Genomic DNA, 22,925 nt, shown 5'->3' with positions numbered 1-22,925 from the left:
GCCAGGCTAAGCTGTCTGGAAGAAGCAGAGACCAGCGGAGCTACCTGGAGAGGACACCACCTAACCTGTTGAGCTGCCTGCAGGCTGTGCAGTGTGCTCCAGGTTCCCAGCTCTGTGAGCTGTCTGTCACCCATGCTGGGGTGGGCCTTCGTGATGCAGATGTCTTTGAGTCATTTCTGCTCCTGTAAGCAACCCCTTTCCCACACTTCTGTCAGTAACTCGAAAAGCCTGATCAACTCACCAAGTTAGATTTTGATGGTACTCTTCCTCCAGTCTATCACGGATTCCCTATCCAAGGCAAGTGGACATTCCTTTAACCACAGCATTTGGGATTTCTTACTCAGTAGGGTACACGACATATGTATTAACTGAGCAAGACAGAGGCTGGACGCACAGGCAGAGTATGTAGGATACAAGAAACACTGGGTTCAGGCCACAGCACTGGACTGTACACACCTGCAATTCCAGTACGTAGGAGATTGAGCCAGCAGGGTCAAAAGTGAAAGATAACCCTCTGGTACATAATGACTTAAAGGCAGCCCAGGCTACATGAGACCCTGACTCAAGAAAAAAAGATAAACCAAATGAAACAAACCAACCAAAAGAACCCCAATTACCTCAGCTAGGAAGCACTGTGCTCAAATCTTTCCTTAGTGCGGGCAGCTGAATTCAGAGCCTCACCTACTTTAGGCAAGCCTTGATTATCCAACTACATCCCAGCCTACAAATATTCCACAGTAGAAATGTGGAGGTTTTCCTGTTGCCGGGACAACGGTATTTTCTTGCTTGCTTCAGTCTTTCACCCCATGCCTCTGCTTCCCATGGACCCAACTGGATACTTCCTTTAGCATAAGCAAGCTAAAGTGTAGCTTTATTCCTAGCTATCCTTTGGATTCTCTCCACATCGAGACAGGCCCAGGCGTATGTAAACATTGTAAGGCTGGAGAGAGGCTCCTCCCTTCCGTGTTACCCAGTCCAGGGCATGTGTGCACGCATGTGTACAAAAATATTTTATTTCTTGATGTTTTCAGTACGAACGTCAAAAAGAGAATTCCATCAGACAGGTTTCCAAACTTATCATTAGGTTGGTTGCAAGGCAAGTGGGGCTAGAACTGGAGATATCGATGAGAAAATGAAGAATGGTAACTAACTCCAGCAAACTCCTTTCTTCCCAGAACCACGGGTCTGATACTGTACATTCATGTTATTTTCAGAGTTTCCTGTTTTTATTGGCATGTGACATTAATTAAAAAAAAACTATGATTTCCTACAGCACTCAGTGCAGTTCACTGTTCCCACAGCAAGAGAGAAAGAGAGAGAGAGACAGAGAGAGACAGGGAGGGAGGGAGGGAGGGAGGGAGAGAGGGAGAGAGGGAGGGAGGGAAGGAGGAAGGGAGGGAGGGAGGGAGGGAGAGGCACTCAAGCATGCATGTCCCATGCACAGCTGTTTATACTCCTGGTTAGTGTGGCCACAGAGCAGCTTGGAGACACCAGTTTACTTGTTATCAGCTGGGTCTGTAAAGCTTGGCAGAAAGCAGATCCCGCAAGCCCAGGTCAGCTGGAATGTCTTCTCCAGGAACAGCGAGCGCCTCACTCGGTGAACACTGCTCGGCACTGAAGTAGAACAGGGACTGTCAAACGTTCCTACCGAAAGTGTACTTCAGTCTCTGTCTCAGTGTCTCTAGGGATGGAATCTGTCACCTGGCTTGCGTTCTTCACCATAAAGCCTGCTTTAAAACAAAAATGGCAGGAAGGCTCTCCTATGCTTTGGGTAGGAGACGAATGTGCTTCGGTAGAACCTGTGGTTGAAGAATGCGGACAAGGCTTGGCTGAAGAAGACATACGTCACCACCAGCCACCAGGTTAAGTTGTGGAGCCCAAAGGTGACAGCCATGGAGATGTAGATCATCAGCTCTGCCAGGTAGTTAGCGGAGGACACATACTCAAACCAGTCTCCAAAGGGGATCCTGTGCTGGCAGTGGATGACCACACCTGAAATGGAAGGGTGATGGCTTGTTACCGCTCCACTTCGGAAACTGCTGACAGAAACTCCTCAGAGTATCAAATCCTGTCACATCCCCACTGCCCACCAATTTTAGCCAGGCGTGAGTTGTTGCATGGCTTCAATTCTAGCACTTGGGAGGCACTCTGTGAGGTCAGCCTGGTCTACCTAGTGAGTTCCGGGGCAGCCAGAGCTACACTAGAATGACCTCCAGCTCAAAGCAAAAACAGCAATAAGAAAAACAAAAACCAACCAACCAACAAAACAAAACCAAAAATCAAATCAAAAAAACTTAAAAACCCCTCTGCTTGGCTTTCCCATCAGTTCTCACAAGCACACAAGGGCTCAGATGCCAGAGTCAGGACGCATGAGTTCAAATCCTGACTCTCCCAGTTGATCACTGTGTAACTTTATGTAAATTGATGAATTTCACTGTGCTTCCGTTTCCTCATCTACAAAACACGAATAATGCAAACTGTACCCACGATGGAGTCAGCCCAGGCTAACTCAGAAACCAAGTTTCTTCCCTTCAGCCGGGGTTATATGACTCCATACTAATATGAGTTTTCCATCAAGTACATGTGTGCGGTGCTGTCCCCAGAGGTGGGAACAGGACAGAATCCCAAACTGTCAGAGCTAGCTCTGGCAGGGAGATCTGCCATCTCATTTACCAAGCAGAGGACCATGATTCAGAACGGTGTTTGTCACAAGTGAGTATCTGGGAAGGAGGGGACAGAGAAAGCAGCCTCTGAAGGCAAGGGGCCATTTGAGGGGCCCCACAAGATGCCTCACCTTTTTTATTTCTTCTGAGATTGCTGAGAATGGCGTGGCACTTATACTGATGGGCAGATGACCAGAAGAACATCATCATTCCCAGGATGTGGAACCACCGAGCTTGTATCAGTAGATTCTTCCCCAGGACATACACTGTGGGAATAGAAATTGCCCTATTAGCCAGTGCCACAGAGTTGCAGAGTTCCAACATTCCATCATTGTATTATCCTTGCATAATGGCCTCTGGATAGCTGCTTCTCAGTCTCTGCAGCTCTGGTGGTCAGAGGCAGAGACCGTACCCACATCTTCTCTTAAAACATTCTTCACATGCTTCTGGAGCAGACTCAGTCCACCCTGAGTGACTTACTGTGTGGTCAGATTGCTTTGTGCATCTATGGCTGAATCTTTTTGCTCACTTTTGGCCATCCAGAAAAAATTCTCTAAAGAAACGTCTCCCTGAGCTGCCACCCAGAGCCTTGCCAGGGAGATCCTCAACACAGAAAGCTGAGCGAACCCAGGCACGATGGATACATGCCTGTCATCGGAGTACTTGGGAAACTGAGGCAAGAGGATCACGAGTTCAAGGCCAGCTAAGTACACAGGAGTTCAAGGCCAATTTGGACTACAAACATGGGAGGGAGTGGGATGGGGGAGGGGAAAGGGAGAGAGAGATGGGGGGAGGGAGAAGAAAGCATGCACACACTGCCCAGTTCTGGCTAGTAGAGAGGTAGAGGGTGATCACTATCTCATAAAGAGAAGAGCAACAGAACAATGGCCTTCCTGGGTCTGAGAGAACCCAGTCTGAGACGCTGTTCCCGAAGCAGAAGCTCCTGTAGCGACACACCTTCCTTTTGATGTGGCACCAAGGAGGGAAGGGGGGCTGCTGGAGGGCTCCCAGAGCAAGCCACTGGCCCTGGAAAAGCAAATGGAACCCTTACCATCATTAGCAGCTCTGCCTTCCTTGTCGCAGCTGAAAAAGTAAACACTGCCCACTGAAAACTGGCCAGAGCCTGGGGCCCTGAAGCCCAGGCAAAGCCCTGCAATGCTGTTTAAGGTAACAGCACTGAGGATCACAGTACTCTATACAGAGACCCTCAAGTGGGAGTCAGTGGAGGCTAGTCAGTGGCTGACAAGACCCACCAAATTCACCTGTGGCGATTTCAGTTCTAAACCCGGTTCTCCTGAACCACAGACACTCTTTTCTATTACATAAGGACCCTGTAAGATCAGTCTATGCCCTGGATCACTGACATAGGTTCTGAGGCCAGACAAAATCAGTCGAGTGGACCCAGGCCCCGCAGTGGACACTCAAACCTACAGGATTTCTACCAGATCCTACAGATGGTAAATGAGTAACTAATACAATCATACTGCCCCTGACTCCAGGTGACCCTGTGAGGGGTAACCAGGTGAAACAGAAGCAGTTTCACAGTGCTTAGAAAGATATTTTTGTAGGTGTCTCAGCTGCCCTTTTTGACCATTTTTATGAGGCAGAAAGTAGAAGCTGGGCTCCAGCCACAGAACTAAATTCAGAAAGGTGATGTAAGGCCAACAGAAGCTGACGGAGAGAAAGCTAGTGGGCAACCAAGGAGTCTGGAAAGTTCTCTGGCCAAATAATCCCAGATGATGGCTGTGCATCTGAACGCCATGGGCAGACGTAGGCGGAAAGACCGACTTGATTAATGACTAATACGGATTTTAAGTGAGAACTGCCCTCCAGAGGTTCAGGGATTTGAACAGTTGAGACTGTTTGTGGAGGTTTGGGAGGTGCAGCCATGGAGGATGCACAGCACTAGAGGTGAGCCTGGGACTGCACAGCCTCTCCCTACTTCCAGTTCTCTCTCTCTCTGCTTCATAAACATGTTCGAGATGTGATCTCTCAGCTCCCTGCTCCTGGCGGTTGGTTTGCTGCCATGCCTACCTGCTGTGATCGACTCTTAGCCCTCTGTAACTGGGAGACAAAGTAAGACCCTCCTTCTGGGAGTGGTCTTGGTCACAGTGTTTAATCCCAGCACCAAGAAAGTAACCAATGCAATGAAATCTGCAGGAAGGAGAAGAGAAGCTGACGGAACAGCTGGAACCAGCAAAGAATGCACAAATCGGGGAGCTATCTGGTCAATGAGCCTACCTTTCAAATCATTCTCACAGCCTCGGGAAGTGTATTATTGCAACAGAGCAAACTTTAAGGAGTCCTCTGAGACTAAAATCAAACGAGAAAAGGCTCAGTCACTGAGAGCTGGAAATACAGAGCTCTATCTCAACTTATGATATACAGGACACGGAAAAAGGGTCCCAGGAGATCTGGGCTGAAAGGCCAGGGCTTCAAGATCAAGTTCACCGCAGCATCCACACAGTCATCCTAATCACCCAGGGCATAAGAGCTCCGTATTATCTGCACACAGTGTTTTATGAAACTGAGGGTCATACACAGTATGCAGCTCTCTAGCTTCCACGTAAAACACCAACCAACCCCACTTCCTTCTCATACACGAGCTAATGTTTGCTTCCCTCTTCCTGGCTAGTGAGCACTTGGAAACCTCAAGGCAATTTCCACTTAGCACAACACTCCGTTTTCCTCTTCCCTCAGGCTGCCCCACATGAAGAAGGGCTTTGTTGTGAGGGCAGCCATCCCAAGAATTAAAAGCAAGAGAAACAGCTTGCATTCCCTCTTCAGATCAGAGCTCAGGCACCTTTGTCTCGCGGTCTGTGATTGAATCCCATATAGTGACTTCTCTCTCTCTCTCCCCCAGTGCCCCCAGACAACTGGGCTGTGGGGAGGCCACTTCCTTTTGTGGCCCTTTCTTTGGAGTCTCCCACCTGCTGTTCCCAGAGCTCAGCTCTACTTCCTCCGTCCCTATAGGTCAATCCCACACAGCTTAATTTCCTTATCCTTAAACAGCCCCAGGAATGATTTGTGCTTTCCTATCATCCCCGAAGGCTCGGCTGCTGATGCTACTGTTCCTAGGTTTTAGCGGTCCGCGGTTAACACATCTACCTGTTGGCATGATGACTTTGGAACCTACTGCCAGGGCCACTTACCATTCTTGTCATCCATGGGCACTTGGCTCAGTACCGTCAGGCCGACAAGGACATAGTAGACAAGCCCGAAACAGTACTGCACAACGTGAATGGCTGCGTTAGAGAAGACACTGACGTAGAAGCACTCGAAGAGTCTCCGAAGGCTGTGGACCCAGAGGAACACCAACACCAAGAAGGCAGACAGAGCCAGCTCAGCCGCTGCAGTGCAGGAGAGAAGGGGACACGCTCACGCTCAGTCTCAAGTCTCTCCTCCAGGATTAAGTCAAGGATTGAATTTACCCACCGTGCAACCTAAGACCAGAGTCAAAGGGCTACAGAGACCGTTTAAACTAATGCTTCCTCTTTCAAAGTGTGAGGACACAGGCTGAATGAGTCATGTGGTAAATTAGTGGCAGGGTGCTGGGAAGGGGGACAGCGCCCAGCTGACTGCCGCATTAAAAAGCCTTCCAGGACATATGGGAAGGGACCTTGAAGGGAGGGTCGAGGTGCTCAGGACTCAGGGTCTGTGGGTTTCTGTACCAAGTCCTGAATGCTGATGGTCAGGGAAAGGCCCATGTTTATGTTGGATCAGTTCTATCTGGTGGGGCCCTGGCTCCACACCCACCCATCAAGGGAGAGACAGAGGCAGGCATCAAACAGTTGAATATTCCTTTCCAGACTTAAAAAAAAAAAAAAAAAAAAAGACAGAAGTCGGAGTTGAATAGTGAAGCACTTGCCTAGCATCCGAGAAGCCTTGGACTCCATCCCTGGGGCTGCCAAAGGAAAAGCAAGAGAGAAATGACATGCCTGGAGAGAGAGTGGGTCCCACGATCCACCTTCCTGCAGGCCCATCATCACGTGCTCTAAGGACATATGAGCAAAAGCTCATTTTTAAAATATCATAAACTCTAGTCCCTCTTTTTGAGTAACACAGACACATACCGCAAGGACACAGCCTGGTAAATTTTATTCCCAGGTATTACTGGCACCCAGGTTAAGAACCTGACCAGCACCCCCTAGTGTTTCTTTCTAAGTATGACCCTGACCCAAGGTTAAGGACTCCATTCTAACTTCTATCAGTACAGATTCATTTGCTCTTTGTATTTTAAGTAAATTAAAATCCAGTTTTCAATTCTTTATGAATACGTTAAAACAAATAGTAAAAACTCCTCAAATCTAATCTAAATACATAAACAGGTTAGGCAACAAAGGGGTACACATGCATAAACACAGCAAGCAACAAAGGGGTACACATGCATAAACACAGCGAGCAGCAAGGGTATGCATGCATCAGGACCCCCAGACCCTTCTACAGAGCCCTGACCACTGCTACTCAGTTTCATGGTTTAGCAGAAGACTCACAATTTTTCTTTTTTAATTAATTTATTTACTCTCTTGAGAGCTTGTGGTGTGTGTGTGTGTGTGTGTGTGTGTATGTGTGTGTGTGGTGGTGTAGGTCAAAAGACAATTTGTAGGAGTCGGTTTCCTCCTTCCACAATGTGGGTCCTGAAGATACATCTTAAATCATCAAGCCTGGTAGGAACACCTTTACTAACCATGATCCATCTCACCAGCCCCCAAACCTTTCTAAAAGTTTACCACAAAGTCATTTTTAATGTCAAAATTTCTGTGAGCCCTAAGGCATGATTCTGGCTGTGGCTGTATAAGTGATAAACGTGCCTATGCAAACTTGAGGTTTTTCTGAAGCTTCTCCAGCGTGTGTGAGGCTGTCTTCATAAGATTATCACACGCTAATGATATCAGAAGTTGAACAGCCAGTCCTGCATTCAGCACAGGTCTGCAAGACAGCTGACCAGAGCCTGACCCCTGGGCGTGGCCACAGATCACTGAGAACTGGGAACCAACTAACCAGGCAAACGCTGTCTGCTCTCACTTACCAGGCCCTGCAGAGGGACCTGACTGGTGAGAACATGGACAGGAACCAGGAACGGGCTAGGGAGCCAAATTACCGTGGAACTGCGTGGCCCCAAGAGTTCTGAGCAAAGCATAAAGCCAGTCTGGAAAAGGTGCTCCCAGGAACAGAGACTGAGAGAGGAACCAGAGCAGGGAGCCATTCCATAACACTGAGATGACGTAGAAGTGAGAAAAGTACCTGCAAAAGAAGGAAGAGTTAGGCAGCGGCCAGCTACAACCAACCTCTACAAGCCCCAGAACCCGCCCCCTCCATCCATGTCGAAGAGCAGAGTTTCAGTTGTAAACAGGATCTGAATTCTACAGGTGGGAATATTTCAAAAGCTACTTCCAAATCACAAGACCCATTAAATTGGAGTAGGAAGGGGATCAGTTAACAATCTCTCATTTCTGGGTTACAAGAATGGTCCCCAAATTCTCACAAGGCGCTCAAGCTCCCTGCACTTAAGATCTAGATCGTGGTAACACACCCATGAGATCTGTGAAAGTCCATTAGATCCAAAACTGGATTCGCAGTCATTGAACCTGGTCCTTTGAAACAACAGTGAATGCTCTGCTCTTAACTGCTAAACCATCTTTGCAGTCTCATACGCCTTATTTAAAATTTTAAAAATTTATTATCACTTATATGCGTGTGCATGCACACTGTTGCAGAAGATCCAAGTTCGATTTCCAGCACCCATGTCAGGGAGCTCAGAACTGACTATACCTTCAGCTAAACTAGCTGGTCAGTAATTCCCATCCTCCCCAGCACTGGGATTACAGGTGCATGTACTATGTCCGGCTTTTATGTGTGCACTAGGGATGGAACTCAGCTCCTTGCGCTTATATGGCAGGCACTCTACTACCTCATCCATTTTCTTTGCCCTTCCGAATTAATTTTTTATAATGTGAAAAAAATTGCAACAATAATGCCAGGTGGCAACTCCTTATGATTCTACATCTCCAACGACCCCGACCATGAACCTATTTTGCAATGAATTATTTACAAAGCAAATAAACATAAAGGCATAAAACCAATGCAATGAAATTAGCGATGCTAATTTAATATAAAAGATGCTGCTGCTTTGCTTAAACAAAATCACTTAAGATGCCACAAGGACCAGTGGGGTACTTGGTGGTGGCAAACTCCAGGGATCCTCCTCACTCTGCCAGGGCTGTGGTATGGACTGCCTGCGTGTGGACACACCCACCCACTGTGATGGTTTGAAAAGATATGGCCCCCATAGACTCCTGTGTTTGAATGCTTAGCCCATAGGGAGTGGTAGACTAGGAGGTGTGGCCTTATCTGAATGGGTGTGGCCTTGCTAGAGGAAGTATGTCACTGTGCGGGGGCAGACTTCCAGGTTTCCTATGCTCACGCTACGGGCATTGAGACACAATCTCTCCTTGCTGCTTGTGGATCAATATGTAGAACTCTTGCTCCAGCACCATGTCTGCCTGCTGCTATGTTTCCCACCATGACAATAATGGACTAAGCCTTTGAAACTATAAGCCAGCCCTAGTTAAATGTTGTCCTTTATAAGAGTTTAGTGGACATGATATCTCCTTACAACAGTAAAACCCTAAGACAGCCATCTTTTTTACTTGGGTATTGGGGAATTCTAATTCTAATGCTTGCATTCCAAGAATTCTTACCTCCCCAGTTCCCTGTTCTGCTTCTCTGATTAATTCCTGACTGAAAGTCATTCAAAACTATTATTTCCCATGTCCTCAAGTAGCCAGGAAACATAAGGGAGAAGGGTCAGACTTACCACAGAAATAAACAAATTTTTTCCTTACTTATTTAAAAAACAAAACAAAAACAAAAACAAACAAACAAACAAACAAACAGGGGCTGGAGAGATGGCTCAGTGGTTAAGAGCAGTCAATGCTCTTCCAGAGGTCCTGAGTTCAATTCCCCACAACCACATGGTAACTCACAACTGTCTGTAATGGGATCTGATGCTCTCTTCTGGTGTGTCTGAAGTCAGCTACAATGTACTCATATAAATAAAATAAATAAATATTAAAAAAAAAAACAACCAAACTTGCAAATAAATAAAAACACCTCTCACCAAAATTAGCTAGACCTAAGGTCTATACAATTGAATACCCTTCTATATTGTTAGAGTGGTCATTCAGAATGGAACTATGAAGTCGTACATTACATTTTACACTTTCAGTATCTAATATATTTTATGTATTTATCTGCCACCAAAAAAGTAAAAAAATTCATGGCAGAATTAGAATTAGAAAAACAGCCAGGCAGTGGTGTGTCATTCCATAGGCTGGGGCCTGGGCTGGTGGCCTGGCTGAGGCTCTCTCTCTCCCTGGAGGCAGAGGGCCTGCTGCTGAGGCCCGGGTCTCTCTCTCTCCTGGGGCTGACCTGTTGCTGCACAGCGCCTTAGTTAAAAAGGAGGCAATGTATAAGTGAGTTATTTTATTGTAGGAAGGATACAATATGCTGGTTGAGTAGAGAGAAGGAAAGGAGAGAAAGGAGAGAGAGAGAAAGGAGAGGGAGAAAGCCAGAGAACAGAACAAAGAGCAGAGAGGAGAGAGAGGAACAAGGGAGAGGGAGAGAACAAGAGAGAGAGAGAGAGAGAGAGAGAGAGAGAGAGAGAGAGAGAGAGAGAGGAACAAAGAGCAAGAGAAGGTAAGAGTAAGAGAGAGAGAGGGAGAGTAAGAGAGTGAGAGGAACAAAGGGTGAGAGAGAGAGAGAGAGAGAAAGAGAGAGAGGAAGTAAGAATAAGAGAGTGAGAGAGCAAGAAAGCAAGAGAGCAAGAGTAAGAGAAGAGTAAGAGAGTGAGGAGGGGGCAAATCGCCCCTTTTATCTTATGGGGCGTGGCATATCTGGCTTGTGGTCAGATGACTGTGTGTAAGGTCCAGCTAGAATGCTGGGAGCTTGAGGCATTGTTTGCTTGATAGAGCACACATCTCTTGCAGGGGCAGCTGTGAGGGGTCTGGGCTGAAATCTGAGCCATTGGTCTCAGGAGCTATCACCGAACTCCTACCGTCCCTTGTGAACAAATTTACTTTGCTCAGTGGGTCTCCAGGGTTCTCAGGTGGCCGCTCTACTGGACCTTGGCTGTCAGAACTGCCCACTGCCCCACAGTGGTGGTGTACGCCTTTAATCCTAACACTTGGGAGACAGAGACAGGTGAGTTTCTGAGTCCAAGGCTAGCCTGGTCTACAGAGTGACTTCCAGGACAGCCAGGGCTATATAGAGAAGCCCTGTCTTGAAAAACAAAATAGAATTAGAAAACAATTAGTTCTATATCCTCCTTCATAATTGGTGTTCTATATTCAGTTCTTTCTCACCCTTATATTTAGCCTTTTTTCCTTCTCCTTTCTTTCTTTTTTTTTTTTTTAAAGATTTATTTATTTATTTATTTAATGTATGTAAGTACACTGTAGCTGACTTCAGACACCCCAGAAGAGGGCATCAGATCTCATTACAGATGGTTGTGAGCCACCATGTGGTTGCTGGGATTTGAACTCAGGACCTTTGGAAGAGCAGTCAGTGCTCTTAACCACTGAGCCATCTCTCCAGTCCCTCCTTCTCCTTTCTTCATGTTATAATGTAGCCACATTGGCTAGAGTCTGCATATGAGAGAGAATATTTGGTTTATTTCTTTGTGAAGCTGTGTGACTTCACTTACTTAACAGTATACATCCTAAGTCTAAACATTCCACATGAAGTTAAAAGCTTGCTGGAAAATGGATGGACTTAGAATGTACACTATTAAGTGAGGTACACTGTCCAAGCAGAGGAAAAAGGCGACCAAGGCCCTGAGGGTGTGTATGCTGGGTGTGCTCCATCTGCGGTTCCCTTGTGATTGTGTAACATAACCAGGAAGAGAGGACAGAGGACACAGAGCCCTGTAAGGATGCTGGCTTTTGTACTGGGGATCCATCTAGGCTTAGCAAAATAAAGCATTTTTAAAAAGAAAATCATTATTCAATCCTGTCCAAAGTTTCAAAAGATCCATCTGAATATTCTGAGATGGGCTGGGGAGATGGCTGAACAGCTGTTAAGAACACTTGCTGCTCTTCCAAAAGACCAAGGTTCAATTCCCAACACCACATGGTGGCTCACAACCATCGAACCCATCTACTTCCAAGGGATAGGACTCCCTATTCTAGCCTCCAGGGGCACCAGGCATGCACATGGTACCCAGACAGATATGCAGGCAAAACATTCCTAAACAAAAAATAATGAAACACACGTAAAACATCCATCCGCTGGTGACATGGAGACGGTTTACTTGTGACATAAAGGATGCAGGCTGGGAACTAGGGGAAGAGGCATGATTATGAAATTTCATCTCCACATAGTTTTCTTTCTTCGAGTGACACATGGAAAACTACAGGTTTCTTATCCAAGGGCACAGCGGTGGCCGCAGTTGGCTCTAGATACAGCTAGAATGACTGCTGTTTACAACACACTGTTGCTCCTTTGCCTGCCTGCAGACGGGGCCTGAAATTCTTCTCCTAGCCCTGCATCACACATAGCCAGCTTAGGAGAAACCTACAGGCAGGTAGGTGAATCAGTTGTTTCAAATGAATTGCTGAGCTCCACCTTACATACGGTACTACTTCTCCCGTGGTAATTTTAGTTTAAATACATATCATTGTTTTTCAGTCTTACATTTTGTTCTGCTGTCTGAATGCCTCGATACAGGAAACACTTTCTAGTCTTTACAGGACCCCTATCTTTTGCTTGTCTTTAAAGGCTCAAAATGCACAAAATCCCCACTGCCTTAGGGGCTAAGACAGGCTCCTCCTTTTTCCTCCTTCCCTAACTTGCTTCCTAGAAGTGCCTTGTTCCAAGTCCTGGGGGTAGGGCCATGGCAGTCTTTACGACTCCTTTGACCAACAACCACTTGGGTGATCGGGGGCTGTGTGGCTGAATGCAGGGAGAAAGAAGGACTGTTGGTGAATGCAGAATTATCGTGTTAAGTAAGTCAAGTATGGAAGGCCCCACTGAAAATACAGTCTCTGAGCTTTTACCATGGGCCAGGTGAGAGGGAATTTTTCAGGTCATGCAAAGGCTCTGTAGTAGGAGGAGGACTTGTAGAGAAGCCCTGAACTGGAATAGGACAGGAGGTGCAAGAGGTAGGGTGCTAAGTGAGAAGGGAGACAGGACTGTGTAGGGTTGGAACTGCTCGATGGTTTGAAGCCCAGGGAACCCAATCTTACTTAACATACATGCAAACTGACTTCTGGGACTGGCCCTATGCTACGGGGGGAGCTTCAGGGTAATTAGGGAAGGGAACTAATTAATGTTCACCCAGATGACTGGACCTGTGCTACTTTTATGACACCCCACCTATGACATCTGCAGAAACTATGGTGCTGAAACACAGCAGCCTCTTACCTAGCCCTTCCCACACAGTGGCGGTGCCATTCTTTTTAAGTCTTCCTATGTAATGTTTCCCCTTCTACAATAAGCCCTCAGCAGCTTCCATTCCTCCTGAAGACACTCCCAATCCTTTGGAGCCCACAAGACTCTGCCAAGAAGGCTCTCCCCACCCCTCCTATCCTCTCTAGGTAGCCTCTCTTCACAACTCTGATCCTGGCTCAAATAATCTTGATGGGTCTCCTCTGGAGTACTTACCTCCCTCAGAAAACATTTTGCTTCTCTGAAATTTGTTTACCTATTTTGCTGTCTGCCTATAAGCCTGAACTAGCTTTGAGGTATACAACGGTGCATGGAGGACATCCAGTGTATTTCAAAACTCAACATTAACCACCAAAGCAACTGAGCATCCAACCTCTTGTCCAGTGGGAGAGCCTTATTTCCTCCAGCAGAAGCTGAGGATGCTATAGCCAATAGCAAAAGTAATGCTATTTGACAAAGGTCCCAGACCTTTCTTGAAATGTTGCCATAAGCACAAGACATATGAAGATACTAGGAAAATCAATTATAGGAACATCTAGGTAATCCAGTTATTAAAAGCCAAGCTTATGCCATGAAGGACCCATGCATGTCTTGTGTATTGAATAATGAGATCTCGTGGTGAATAACCACTGGTTCTGTGGTTATAGAAACAATACTGTTTCAAGGGGTCTTCAACAGTATTTCATTTACTATATTCTACCAAAAACTTTGAGACATTGCTGTTGTCCTGTGGTTTGTTAATGACATTCATAATTAAGGAAATGCTAACTCCTTAAGTGCAAGACGTTGCTGAATCCAAACATGTAACCCCTGAATCCAATTCACAGATCCCCTGACTGCTTCTGATGCTCCTGGACCAAAACTGGGCAGCCTCTGACCCACAAAGGCCAGTTCAGTGATAACAGCTTCCATATTACCTGGAGCTATTTTGAAATGTTAGAGACAAAAGTGTTTCTATCTACTGTTGAAAGCAAAGGCAGTAGACTCTTAGTCCTGGGTACTTACTTAGACACGTTTTCTGGGGATTGAATCAAAACAAGAAAGCAGCTGTTGCCTAAGATATGAGGCGTGGTGGTGCATGCCTTTGCTCCTAGCTCGGGAGAGGCAGAGGCAGAGGCAGGTGGACCTCTGTGAGTTCCAGGAGAGCCAGGGCTACACAGAGAAATCCTGCCACAAAAAAACAAAAACAGCCGGGCAGTGGTGGCGCACGCCTTTAATCCCAGCGCTTGGGAGGCAGAGGCAGACGGATTTCTGAGTTCCAGACCAGCCTGATCTACAGAGTGAGTCCAGGACAGCAAGGGCTACACAGAGAAACCCTGTCTTGAAAAAACAAAACAAAACAACAAAACAAAACAAAACAACAAAACAAAACCTGAAATAACAACAACAAAATAAAAACAACACACAAACAAACAACCCAAAAACTCAAACAAAAAAAACAAACAATGGGTCCAGGCTGGAGAATAGAAAACAATATTTCAGGAACTGGCTCAGGTTTTCTTCTTGCTTCCTTAGGAGCAACGACTATGACCTAAATACTACCATATGTGCAGACACTGGGTTCTGTGACGCCTGTTTGTAAGTGTACAAGTCACCGGCTTAATTTTTAATTTTCATTCCTGACGATGTCATTAGAGTTTGCACCAGGAGAAACTATTCAAAATATTTAAGTCAGAAGCACATTAGCTGAGGTTACCAGACACTATAAAATCCAGATTAACCAAGATATAACAAACTGCCTCCCGCTGGGGTAAAGCCACTGCCATGATTTTTCAGACATGACTCAAGTGTGTGTGGTGCAAGAGCTTGCCAGGCATCCTGGAGGTCAGGAGGTCGGCATCTTAAGCACAGGCAGGCTGCAAAGGACTAGCTGCCACACTCACTGTACAACCAGCCTGAATTTGTGCACACGTAGCTGGGAATGTTGAGGATGCCAGGTCCCTCACAAGTCTGTCTGGAGGACAAAGGGAAGAAAGGCTTTCAAGTCATTAGCACACGACATACGGGCAAATCATTGAATGTGCTAAGCACAATGCCATGGGAGGTCCTCTGGAAACAGAAGGCAATAGAATGTTACTTTACCCAACTCCAGTTACCTGCTTTTCCTATAAAGAGGGAGGCAACAATTATAAAGGACAATGTTTTAATGCAAATATTTCCCCCCCTTTTTTAAATCTTTGTCTCAATTAAAAATGCCTTTCCTTAAGCTGGGAGGTGGTGGCACATGCCTTTAATCCCAGCACTTGGGAAGCAGAGGCAGGTGGATTTCTGAGTTCGAGGCCAGCCTGCTCTACAGAGTGAGTTCCAGGATAGCAAGAGCTATACAGAGAAACCCTCTCTTGAAAAACCAAAAAAAAAAAAAGCCTTTCCTTATTGGCCTGGATTTGTTGGTCTTTCTCCAGTACTGAAGGAAAAAGAAAAGAAAAGAAAAAAACTCAACATAGGGGCAAACAATAGGCCCCATCACCTCAGAGCACCTGAACACCATGGGAGGTTTTGCTCTGAGTTCTGGAAGAAGGATAGAATAATTATTTCACAATACCATTAGAATTAGAAGAAGCCAAGAGTACCGAGTGTTACAGGGATGAATACAGGGAAGCCCCACCGCTTTCTTGGCTGTTACATTAAGACAGACTTGAGTCTAACAGCTGAGGAGTCCCATCCAGAGGCAATGAATGTAAGTGATTTTTAGGTGTGCTTTGAAATCCGGGGACACTAAGACCTTTCTCAAAAGTCAGAAAATAAATTGCCATATAGCATAACAGATATAGGCCAATCAAACCCAAGGATAAAACAACGGCAGGATCTTCTTAAAATTGGGCCTCTAAGGAAGAGTTCTTCCAGCCCTTATCTCCTTACCATTCACTCTTTACAACGACATGGATCTCTGCTCTTACACTAAACCCCTGATAGACCTCCTCCAACAGTCAAGAGAGAGCTGAGACCAGTTGATTGTCTCACCATCTTCTCACCATCTATCAGATACCATCTGCAGAGGTGGGCAACATCTACAGGTTTCGAAAACAATCTAGATGAATCCGTCAGAACCCATCACATTCCTTCAAATTCAGTTCTAAATGCAAATGCATGATGATTTTCACAAAAATTGACACAGCTTTAACTATCTAGAATACTGTGTTAAGATGACTCCTCATACTGAATTCATCGTGGAGTAAAAAATGAGAAAGCCATGTAGCAGGTCTCACATATTCTGAGTCTGTATGTGCCCCTAGAAGATTTTAGTATTTCACAACTTGGCTACTGAACCTTCTGGGATGGGATTGGGGGGCGGGGGGAGCATCCTGGGCTAGTTTGCCAGAGCACCTATTGTAGATGCAAGTTAGGGATGTCAGCACAGCCCCGGGGGAGCATACTCTGGACTTCCTTCCTGACTGTGACAGTTCGGGCTGAGAACAGGAGAACTCTTGGAAGAACTTGTCTCATGTCCATGAACTTCCAAGACCTCCCATTCTGGGGAGGGGAAGCGGTAAACTGGGGATAAAGAAGCTAGGGCGGCTCCCTGGGGGGCCGGGCCAACATTGAGATGCTCTGTCATTTCCGGGGACAGCTTGGGGCAGCCATGTAGCTCACGTGCCCGCGCAGCCTCTGTTGCCCCCTGCCGGGCGCGCCCCGCCACCGAGGTTACCTCTTAGGTACGTCGAAGGCCCTGCAGACGGCGGGGCGCTGCGGGCCAGACTGCTTGGTCTTCCCGTAGCGGATGAGGTCCTGGAAGAGCGCGCAGCTCGGCAGCAGCCTGGCGGGCGCCAACTGCAGCAGCAGCGCGAGCAGGAAGGCGGCGGCCAGCGCCAGCCACAGCGTACGCAGGGGGTTCAGGGCTGAGAGCTCGGCCCCCGCCCAGCCATCCATGGCCCGGGAGCGGGCTACGCACGCACGCGCGCCACCGCGGCGGGAGCGCGGTGGCGCGCTTGGCGGTGACGCGGCTCCTGGGCGGGACGCACGGCCCCGCCCCTGGCTAAGCGCCTCCGAGCTGTGTGTGCGCCTGCTCACCTAGGGCGAGTAGGCTGCGCTTTGGACTCCCTCAGCCTCTTAATTCCTAGATGCGATTCCAACTTGAAGTTCTGCAGGAGCATGCAAGAACACGTGCTACACTGTATAAGTCTTAAAGAAATATGTTACACCTATTTATTAAGTGGAGTGGGACTAAGCCAGGAGGGTGTGAGTGGAAGCCTAAGACACCTAGGGAGGAATTGGTTCTCTCCTTCCACCGCGTGGCGCGTGGGGGGAAAATCCAACTCTGGTGGTCAGGTTCTCACCAGCCCGAGTTTCTAGAAAATTTGACTGCGGGATTACTCCTGCGAAAAAGTGTAAAAATTTTGGTTGAAGCACAGGCTGAATTCTTGGCTGGGTCCCCAGAGGGTCCCCCAGGAGCCAAGATCTGAAGGATCTTAGTACTACGCTGAGTCACCAGTAGCATACTCCAGATGGGGATCACTGTGTAAATTCAGGGCTGACCTCTGGAAGCTGGAGCTGCTCAGGCAAACTCTGGATCTTGGAGTGGAAAAGCAGAGTAATGCCCTCCATGGACCTAAGTTTTTCACCCATCTGCTCCATGGACAAACTGTTTAACTAGCTGTGTCTGCTGCCATTACTGCTAGGAATGGAAAAATTTGGAAGACCCGTATGCATTCATTGGCTCGAGTCCAAGGGGCAGTGGGGGCGAGGGGGTAGGCGGGGTGTGAGTCAGAAGATCTCCAAAAAACCTCCCTCCAAGGATCTGGCTCTTGCTCAGGTGCTGTCTTTCAGGCATCAATGGAAAACACCATCCCGTATTGGATGAAGGCCCAGTTCCCCATTGACAGCCGCTTAGTGGCATTTCAAGCCATAGGCTCCTTGAATAAGGCTACTCATGAAGGAGGAAGCAATTGGGATCCAACTGTACCCCTATACCACAATTCTCTATCACAGCCTTGTTTCTAACAGAAAAAATTGCCACACCCCTGATATGATTAGCTAAATTATGGTACAGTCACAGTTTCTCTCTTTAAAAACAAAAGAAAACAAAACGGATTTCTTTTATTTTTAGATTGTGTGTGTGTGTGTGTGTATGTGTGTGTGCGCAGTGAGTCTTCAGAATTCCCAAAAGAATTCAACTCTCCTGGGGCTGGAGTTTCAGGCATTTGTGAGCTGTCTGCCTGTGGTGGTTTGAATGAAACACGTTCCTCTGTTTTGGGAGAGGTTATGAAACTTTTAGAATAGGGAGCCTGACTGGAGGAAGTCTGTCCCTGTAGACAGGCTCTGGGAATTGTAGACTTGCCCCATTTCCAGTTCGTACTTTATACTTTGTGTTTGCAGTTGAAGACGTGACCTCTCCGTGTCTTGCTTTCTATCGATGAGATAAAACGTGACTAGAAGGAACTTGGGTAGGAAAGGGTGTTTATTTCAATTCTCTTTCCGTGTCACAGGCCATCATTGAGGGAAGTTAGGGCAGGAGCTGGAGCAGAAGCCATGGAGGAGTTCTGCTTACCAGCTTGCTCCTCATGGCTTGCTTAGCTTACTTTCATATTCAACTTAGGGCCACCTGCCCAGAGGTCTGCCTGCAGGACTGGGCCCATCCACATCAATGATAATTATTAATAATAGAGGGATTTTCTTAGTTAAGCTTCCTCTCCCCAGTTATATAACTCTGGCTTGTGTCAACGTGACAAAACAAACGGAAAGCAACCAAGACACTCAGGTTCCTGTTCCGGCCTCCTGCTACCATGTCTCCCCTGACAACATGGACCCTTCTTCTGGAACTTCGAGCCAATGAGTTCTTCAGTAAGTTGTTTTTGATCATTGTATTTTTACCACACTAACAAAAAATATTATTACTAATACAGAATCAAATTCTCATCCTCTGCAAAAGCAGTATTTATCTTAGCCATTGAGCCATCTCTCCACTCCACACTAACATGGTATCAGCAGAATGCCGCATGGCTATTGGCATGATAACTATGGAGACTGAACACACAGAAAGCAGTCAATTTCAGGGAAAGTGTGTTACAACACTTTCCCTGGGGAGACATATACACACACCTACTTACCCCAGATAGGAAACTCATGATGGACCAAAGTTCTGATGCCACCACGGTCCAATTCCATGAACTAATGAGTTTATTGGGGTTATTGTTAGTGTGGAAACCCTGCTCATCCCCTGCCCAAGCTAGACAACAGGTCTGCTTTCCTTCCCCTAACCCCACTCACATGGAAGAAACTCCAGGCTCACATGTTATCCCTCCTCTGAGAGGACCTAAATCGCTCCATTTTAGAACAGAAACCTTAAGTTTCGGTTTCCCAAGGAAGCAGGCAAGGCTCCTCAGAAAAACCAAAGACAATGGACCACTATTCAGCAACTGCCCTGACATCTAGCTAAGAGAGACGGCCAGCCCAAGGGCTGAGACAGTTCCTGGAATTTACCTAAGGCCTGACCAAAAGTGGTAAAACTAATATAGCAGCCAATAAAGAAGGTAACTGCTGCTTACCTAGCCAATCATGTTAAAAATGACCTAACCACCCCTAGAATTATCCTATCTGTGCTTAAAAGAAGCTTGCACACTCTCCAGAGGATCTCAATTGTGTATAAATGGCTGACCAATGAATGCTGATTGTTTCTGAAGAATAAACACTCTTTGCTTTTGCATACTACTTAACTTTGGGGTTTTCCTTTAGCAACTCTGGGACCCTTACACCTTGTTTCCCTGTTTCCAGCAACCCACCCAAGAATGCCTGCCCAGGGGCTCACTTTTAGACCATGTGTGATGGTTTGTATATGCTTGGTCCAGAGAGTGGCGCTATTAGAAGGTGTGGCCTTGTTGGAGTAGATGTTTCACTGTGGGTGTGGGCTTTAATACCCTCACCCTAGCTGCCTGGAAGGCAGTATTCTGCTAGCAGCCTTCAGATAAAGATATAGAACTCACAGTTCCTCCTGTACCAAGCCTTCCTGGATGCTGCCATGTTCCTGCCTTGATGATAATGGACTGAACCTTTGAACCTGTAAGCCAGCCCCAATTAAATGTTGTCCTTTATAAGACTTGCCTTGGTCATGGTGTCTGCTCACAGCAGTAAAACCCTAACTAAGACATCATGTATGGGCACAATCCCAGCTCCTAGCTGACACACCATTACTCTTCACCTAAGCTCTATAAAACCCTCTTGCTTTAGTCTGAGTGATACGTGATGTCACTAACCTCCACCTGTGAGATTGGTGAACCCACCTGAGAGCTGCCTCCTAATAAACCTGCCTTTATCTACTTTAATCTGATATCATCTGGCCTATATCTGAATCCTGGAGAGAGAAAAACACCTAGGTTCAGTCTATTATCATCATGGCGGGGAAACATGCAGCATCCAGGCAGATGCTGCTGGAGAGGGAGCTGAGAGTTCTACGTCTTGATCTGAAAGCAGTAGAAGGAGAACCTGTGGGCCACACTGGGGGTAGTTTGAGCATAAGAAACCTCAAAGCTCGCCCCCACAGTGACACACTACCTCCAACAAGGCTGCACCTCCTAACAGTGCCACTCCCAATGGACCAAGCATACAAACACCTAAGTCTATGGAAGCTATACCTATTTAAACCACCACAATGGGTAAGGGGTTACTTACTAGATCAAAAAAATGACTCAAAGACAGCTGCATCACCAAAGCACACTCCAGCATAGCTGTGAACTTGAACTTGGAGCACACTGAAGAGCCTGCAGGCAGCTCAACACATTGGAGAGTGCCCAAAGGCCTTAACTGTCTCTAAACCTTTTGTAGGGAGCTGTGAAGGTTTCTGCGTCTTCCGTGCAGCTGGTCTGCTGCCAGAGTTATCTTTGCAGTTTTTCTTCTCCGAGAGTCTTTGAGCTCAGCTTCCTTCTGCCTGAGGCGGACCCTGCTTTTATTGTTTTCTCTGGCAGGGAGGGGCCTAGTGAATTTCATTAGTTTCAGGGACTTCCTGAAGCTCTTTCCAGTTGCTTACCTGCCTGCTTAAGGAGCTTCCTGCCAAAGGGCGTGTTTGATTGTGGAGAAAACTGTTACACAACAGATGCTTAAAATTGCCAAGCACTGTTGAGGTCTGGTCTATTGCTATGTATTGTTAAATTCTGTATCACAAGGTCTAGTTGCCTCAAGAGAGTGAATTCTCATGTATGCCAGGTTTGTTGTGCAAACCTAGCTCCTGAATTTAAAACCATTGTTTACTAAAGATGCCTACAGCCTGTAGCTGGGCAGAAGAGAGGTAGGCAGGGCTTTGGTTCCTGGGCTTGGGTCTAAGAAGAGACCCAGAGGAAGAAAGGAAGAGGAGGAAGGAGGAAGGGTTCATGGGGGAGGTGGATCATGGAAACTTGGACATAAGAGCCAACCTGTTGGAGTAGGAGCATCCTAGGCAGAACATGGCAAGTGATTTCGTGGGGTTACTGACCCGGAAATAGACAAACTAGCATAGAGGGTTGATATCTGCTCAGCTCCAGTGTGTTAAGCATAAAGGTTTTGTGTCTTTTATTTGGGAACTAAATAGTCTAAGGTGGGATGGAAACCCCCAAATAAAATCTACTGTAACACTATGGTGCCCAACTTACCCCAAGTAGAACCCAAGCCTATGGAGACCCAGGTGAAAGATGGGGAAAAGACCCAGGCCTGATCTTTTTTTTTTTTTTTAAGAACAAAAGCAGACCAAAGCCTGAGGGCACAACAGCTGCAACTTCTCCCAAGCTCAGTACCATTAAAAGCACACCAGAGATGAGCCTGAAGCCATGGCCTGAAGCAGCACAGAAGTATGGGTTGGAAAGGCCTGGCCAGGTCTGTCCTAGGCAGAACCGGGAGTCTTGAGCTATCTGAAAGGGCAGGGCTGGTCTAGCAACAGCACAAGATACAAAATAAGAAGGCCCAAGCATCTGAACTGGAAAAGTATGAAGTTTAAAATTGGTGAAATGAAGCCCTTAAGGGGAGAGTCAGAGATTAAGGCTTCTTTTTTAGTTGCTGCTGTTGTCATGGAGCTAGTTACAATGTGTTCACTAATGACCATAGCTTTCTGTGCCCTCTCTAAGAAGAATAAAGCAGCTTTAGGCAAGGAGAGAACTGAGAGATGCAATGCTAACTTGCAAACAATAAAAATAGAAGAAAATAGACTCTTCCCCATAGAAAAAAAGGAAAATTTATGGCAGCTGGAATTTAGAGCTTGCTGGCTATGAGATGCTTGTCAGCTCTTTTGCTAAGGGCCACCAATACAGTGCACCAACACCTACTATCCAAGGAATAGTATGGGCGTATGCTGTCGGAAATTGTCTTTGACCTTTCTTACCCACCTAAGGCAATCTCTGATTGGCTTTCATAAAAATCTGATGGCTAATTAGCTGGGCAGGAAGTGAAAGTTGGGACTTCCTGGGAGAGAGAAAGGAACCCTAGGAAGAAGAAAGGTTTCTTTGCTAGTAGACATGGGAGGAGTCAAACGTGAGTACTACTGGCCTGGAAGGTACAGTTTAGCTACGTGGCTGGATGGGGCGAGGTGGTCAGGTTAACTTAGATGACCTAGAAGAGATTTTGCCCAGCTAAGGCCTTAGGCTTTGAAATATTAAAAGGTCTCTATGTGGTTATTTGGGGGAAAGGCTGGTTAAGGAATAATTGCCACTGTATTAATTTCCAGCACTAATGTATTCAGAATATTAATAATCATTTTAATTTACAGAATAATATGCTACAGGATGAGATAACATACCTGGCCCCCAAAATTTAGAGTTTTCTTGTTTCTTTGCTTGATTTCTTTGTTTGAATATTTTTGGTTTTTGCTAATTGTACTAAATCAAAAAGATATTTTATCATTTGGCATTACTAAAACACAGA

The 22,925-nt window shown here is 46.5% G+C and overlaps 1 protein-coding gene across 1 annotated transcript; it reads right to left on the bottom strand.

The window, feature by feature from the left end:
- Positions 1-995: 995 nt before the first annotated feature.
- On the bottom strand, positions 996-17,012 carry Srd5a3 (steroid 5 alpha-reductase 3). The gene is made up of 6 exons (XM_031342776.1): positions 16,756-17,012; positions 7,765-7,907; positions 6,532-6,567; positions 5,816-6,013; positions 2,795-2,929; positions 996-1,992 (listed from the first exon to the last, which is right to left on the bottom strand). Exons 1-6 carry the CDS (start codon positions 16,974-16,976, stop codon positions 1,733-1,735), a joined length of 993 nt encoding a protein of 330 aa, XP_031198636.1. The 5' UTR covers positions 16,977-17,012; the 3' UTR covers positions 996-1,732.
- Between the last annotated feature and the right edge of the window lie 5,913 nt (positions 17,013-22,925).

This window comes from Mastomys coucha, unplaced genomic scaffold (genome assembly GCF_008632895.1).
Source record: "Mastomys coucha isolate ucsf_1 unplaced genomic scaffold, UCSF_Mcou_1 pScaffold22, whole genome shotgun sequence".
NCBI classification, from domain to species: Eukaryota; Metazoa; Chordata; class Mammalia; order Rodentia; family Muridae; genus Mastomys; species Mastomys coucha.
Note: the sequence above shows the minus strand (reverse complement) of the source record. Positions and strands in the feature narration are given on the sequence as shown.

Excerpts from the sequence above, each read along its gene's own strand:
- Srd5a3 (XM_031342776.1), bottom strand. The coding sequence starts at position 16,976 with ATGGATGGCTGGGCGGGGGCCGAGCTCTCAGCCCTGAACCCCCTGCGT. Across the intron at positions 7,908-16,755 it reads GCCTTCGACGTACCTAAGAG|GTACTTTTCTCACTTCTACG; the intron begins GTAACCTCGGTG and ends CTTCTTTTGCAG. Across the intron at positions 6,568-7,764 it reads TGGGGCCACGCAGTTCCACG|CCCCAGGGATGGAGTCCAAG; the intron begins GTAATTTGGCTC and ends TTCCTTTGGCAG.